We start from the raw sequence: 4960 nt of genomic DNA on the forward strand, positions 1-4960 counted from the left end.
TCTTCTTTTTTACTCACATTTTGCTTGTTTGTGTATTTGCAGCTCATCGTGGATAATCTACAGCTCTCCCTCATTTTTAATTCTCCACTTCATAGGTAAGTTACGTTAGATATCTTTTTAAGGATTAATTGATTGTGCATATTGTTTATGTTGCTGTTTGATGAACCTGTTGGAATTAGGGGGGCTTGTGATTGTATTGTAATTTAGATTTTTGATGAAATATAGATGTATAACCAATAATGGAATGGAATTAAGTTTTTGATTTTATATTATTTATATTTTTGTTTTCATTATATCCATGAATTATGCAGAATGAATGGTTTTAAATATTTTGTTATAGTAGTTACGATGTTCAACTCACATTTTTTTTGCTTCACTCATTTTTTTTTGTGTTTCCAGCTCACCTGTGGGTAGTCTGTAGCTCTTTTCATTTTACATTCTTTACTTCATAGGTAAGTATGATATCTTTTTAAAGATTAATTGATCATATATATTGCTTATTGTTGTTTGATGAACGTATTGGAATTAGGAGTCTAGCTTGTAATTGTATTGTAATTTAGATTTTTGAGTAACCTGTGGGTAATGCAAATGTATAATTAATAGAATGGAATTGATGAGTTTTTGATTTTATATGATTTGGTTTTTTGTTTTCATTAATTATATCTATGAATTATGAAGAAGGAGTGGTTTTAAATATTTTGTTGTAGTAGTTATGGTGTTTGATGAAATGGCTATCTGTATGAATTACATGAAATTAAAGTATTATTGATTTCAGTCTTAAATTAAATTTAAATTTTTTTTACAATTACTTATATATTAACAGAATTGATCGTAGTTGGATGAGTGCTTTGAGAACATCTAAGCAAGGAACAAAAAACTGGACGAGGCATTAAACCGGTCGAGACAGTAGGTCAAGGGTTACTGGTCGAACCGAGGTCGAACCGGGGTCAGACCGGTCATATTAAAATAATATAATTTAATTCATAATATTAAAATGAAACAAAATTTATAAATAATAATCAATAAAAAAAAAGATGAGAAGCTACAAAAGTTGGTTTAATGTTTAATAGTACCAAGCAAATATTAATGAAATGCATATCTTCACTATGAAAAATCAAAGTCATCACTAAGATCATTGGCATGGACTGACATGTCAACAGCTAGATGAGGAAAAGCAGGAGCAACAACATCATCTTGTAAAGGTGGAGGGTCAGCAGTGTCCATATCTTCATCACCTATGTAAAACAATGATCAATATTAACAATCATACAAAAAATTATATATTTGTATAGAAATAAAGTCTTAATTATATATATAAAGTTATAAACCTTCATTAGCCTTCTCAAGAGTTGTTGAATTAGCAATGCCCTCATTGTTAAGGACGCTTTCGAATGAAGCCACATCTCTATCATTAAATTCCGGAGTGGGATCTTCTTCAGCGACCCAAAAATCCACCATATCAATGTTTTCATAGTCAATTGGATCATAACTTTTTCTCTTCTTCAATGTAATCCTTTAATGACAAATAAAATTCCAAATAAATATAAATCAATTAAAATAAAAAAACTAAAGATATTCACAATTTTCAAGATTACCTATGCTTCAGTCGCAAATTATAATTGGTGAAAACCAAATCATTCAGCCTTTTATGTTCCAATCTGTTTCTTCTTTTCGTATGAATTCTTTCAAATAAGCTCCAATTCCTCTCACAACCAGAAGAAGCAGAAGTTTGACTAAGAATACGCATTGCAACACGCTACAATTCTAGAACTGAACAACCATAATATGTCTACTATTCATCTGCATAATAAAACACATTTAGTATCCAATATTATATAAAATTAGTGAATAACCGTGAATAATTGAATATAATACTTACAAGGGTCTAGTTTTTGTGTAGCTTTTTGACATGAGGGTCTAGTAAAAGATTCCTTCCTTTCGCGATAAGTAGTCGCTTGTTTCATTACCAGGAAGCCATCAATATCCTCATCTAAGTAAGACTCCACAACATCAATTAAAGCCATCATCAATTTTGACTTGCTAGGATAGTCTGGACCATATGTAATTGCAGGATTCAACAAATACGATGCCGCATGAAGATTGGTCTTCAGATGTCTATCCCATCGAGTTTGAATGATTGTTGTGTAAGGCTTATACAGTTCCTTATTCTTCTTAAACATCTCCTTAATTGCCATTTTTGCCCTTTGTATTCCTTCATAAACATAAGGTAATGAAGGTTTCTCATCTGAGTCCACAATTCTCAATAATTTGATGAGAGGAGATACAATCTTCACAACTTGATAACAATCATTCCAAAATTGATTATCTAAAATGATTGCACTAAAATTTTTTCCTGCTTCAGTCTTCGATAATCTATGGTCCACAAAGTGCTTATCAACCACTAGAGCCTGCAAGTCATTGTTATGCATATATATGCTATGCAATGTAATAAATGTCGTAGCAAATCTTGTGGCACTAGGATGCACAATTTCTTTCCAACTCGGTCTTTTCCTCAGCCATGATAAGAAAACCATATGATTATATGCAAAGATAGTTACCTTTGATGCCTTTGATGCAAGGTCTGACACATGAGACATGCTGGAAAAGTCTTTCAATATAAGATTCAAACAATGAGCAGCACAAGGTGACCAATAAATACTTTTATACTTTTCCTTAATCAACCTGCCACATGCTACATAGTTGGCTGTATTGTCAGTTACTACATGAACAATATTCTTAGGACCAATCCACTCAATAACTTCACAGAATAGTGTAAACAAAGTTTTAGCATCTTTGACTAGATCTGATGCATCAACAGACTTCACAAATACCATACCGTGAGTAGAATACACTAAGAAATTTATCAAAGTATGTTGCCTGATATCAGTCTATCCATCAGCCATGAGTGTGCAGCCGTTGTTTTTCCATTTAGCTCGATGGCTATCAATAAGTAACTTACATTCTTTTCTCCAATCACTCAGCAAATTAGTTTTGAAATCATAAGCACTAGGGGCTTTAAACCCAAGGCCAATTGAAGCAATACCATCTACAGCTTTTTGAAATAACGGGCAATCAAATGCTTTAAATGGAATACAGTTCACAATTGCCCATTCAGCAATCAACATTTTCACATTGTGTTTTGCTTCTTTTGTTGCTAATGCACTTTTAATACTTGGCTGGGAATCAGGAGTTGTACGAGGAGCAAAATAATTGTCCATACTCCCCGTAGCTTTTCTTTTTTTTGCACTACTCATGATAATTGGAGAATCAATGTGAGTTTCTTCAATTTCTTCTTCTATATTTCCAATAGATTTTTTTTTAACACTCTTTTAAAGATTTTGTCATTCTATGATGTACATCATGCGAAACTTTTTTAGAAAAAGATATTTGACCAGTGATACCAGCAAGGTGTTGCTTCATTCTTTTTATCCCACCACCTCTATAACTATTACCACAAAAAAGACATGTGTATACATTTTGTGTCCCTTCTTTTTAATAAGCAACATGTTCCCATGCAGGATCAGTCTTTGCACGTAATGAAGAAGTGGGTGCAGAAGGAGTGGAAGTTTTAGTATTGGGAGTCGAAGATTTAGTATTAGGAGTGACATTATCATTTCTAGAACTTTGATTATTTGAAATATCCATCACTGCTACCTCTTGGAAAGGAAACAAAATCCATACAAAATCAATTTAATCTAGTATCAATTTATCTACCATATACCGATATGTCAATCAATGCTTCAAGTTACAAACATAACGTATGCATCTGTACATAATTATATGTCTTAAATCTTCAAATAAAAAACATCACCAATCAATACTTCAGACATGTGAAACATACTTTATCTATCCAGAATCAATTTAATCCAATCTCCAAAGGAAACAAAATCAATTTAAGTTTATCAGTTTAAGCTGTTCATACTTTGTATATTGTCCATAATCAATTTAATCCGATAATCCATATTATTTCAGCAAATTCATCTACTTTTCTCTCCTACTTCAAGTATTCATCAGAAATCAAAATACAATTTTCATCTCCTCCTTGCCAAATCTTTTGACAGCTGAAGAGAAAAAAGCAACAAAGACCTATGACTCTGGATTTAGCTTCTGTGAACTGCCAAACTGCGAATGCTAAAGGCCAAGTAGGACGTGGTCACGCTGAGGGAGACCTGCGAGCTCAAACCGCCAGACTAGTGATGCGATAGTGACTTTGCAAGGTGGAAAGCTGTGATTTTTGGTTTCAGATCTACCGTAGACTGCGAGGACATTGAGGGAGATCAGACTAGCTACGACTGTGATTTTGGAGCTCTGCTGAACAATGACCTCTGTCAGAGACTGTAGTGCCGTCGGCGACACTAAGGAGCAGGGATTGATTTTGGTTTGAGGGAGGAAGTCGGGTGAGCTGTCGCCAGGTTCAGTTTCAGGGGAGGGAAAATGAAAGATAGAATGGGAGACAGTTGCGACTTGTGAGCGAAAAGGAAAGGAAGAACCAAAGAAGAGAAAATTTTTTTTCAATAAATAAAACGACAATGTTTTGGGGGTGCTAACAGGCAAAAAAACTGACCAACCAGCCAACCGGGAAATACCCGGTTCATTCTGGTTATAACCGGTTGGACCAGTTTTTTCCCAGTTCGATGGTTCCCCGGTTAAGCAACTCATCCGGACCAACTAGAGACCGGTTTACCAGTTTTCCGATTGAACCAGCCAGTCCGGTCTATTTTTTTTCCTTGCATCTAAGGAGTATGAGGACGACGTAGAAGAATTTATTGAATTTACCAAGAGGAATGCTTATGACAAAAGTGAAAAGTATTTTTCCCCCTGTATTAATTGTTTAAATGGGAAACGATTGACTATTGATGGTTTAAGGGATCACTTATTTTGTGAGAGGATAAATCTTCAATATACAATATGGATATGGCATGGTGAAAGAGGAACAATGCCATTGGTTGAAGAAGAGGAA

General features: G+C 34.1%; 1 protein-coding gene across 1 annotated transcript; it reads right to left on the minus strand.

Annotated features, from left to right (window-relative positions):
• Nucleotides 1–1104: 1104 nt before the first annotated feature.
• LOC114755714 (uncharacterized) lies at nt 1105–2834 on the minus strand. Its single transcript, XM_028944581.1, has 5 exons — nt 2559–2834; nt 1968–2408; nt 1596–1756; nt 1329–1513; nt 1105–1235 (listed from the first exon to the last, which is right to left on the minus strand). The coding sequence occupies exons 1-5, from the start codon at nt 2832–2834 to the stop codon at nt 1105–1107; spliced, it is 1194 nt and encodes a 397-aa protein (XP_028800414.1).
• Between the last annotated feature and the right edge of the window lie 2126 nt (nt 2835–4960).

The sequence above is a fragment of the Neltuma alba genome, unplaced genomic scaffold (genome assembly GCF_004799145.2).
Source record: "Neltuma alba isolate B1F8T4 unplaced genomic scaffold, ASM479914v2 tig00010324_pilon, whole genome shotgun sequence".
NCBI lineage: Eukaryota > Viridiplantae > Streptophyta > Magnoliopsida > Fabales > Fabaceae > Neltuma > Neltuma alba.

Bases quoted from the DNA above. Each gene is read 5' to 3' on its own strand.
- LOC114755714 (XM_028944581.1), bottom strand. From the start codon at position 2,834: ATGGTATTTGTGAAGTCTGTTGATGCATCAGATCTAGTCAAAGATGCT. The intron at 2,409-2,558 runs GTAACTATCTTT...AATGACTTGCAG, and splicing joins TTGCATCAAAGGCATCAAAG to GCTCTAGTGGTTGATAAGCA. The intron at 1,514-1,595 runs GTAATCTTGAAA...TTGTCATTAAAG, and splicing joins AATTTGCGACTGAAGCATAG to GATTACATTGAAGAAGAGAA.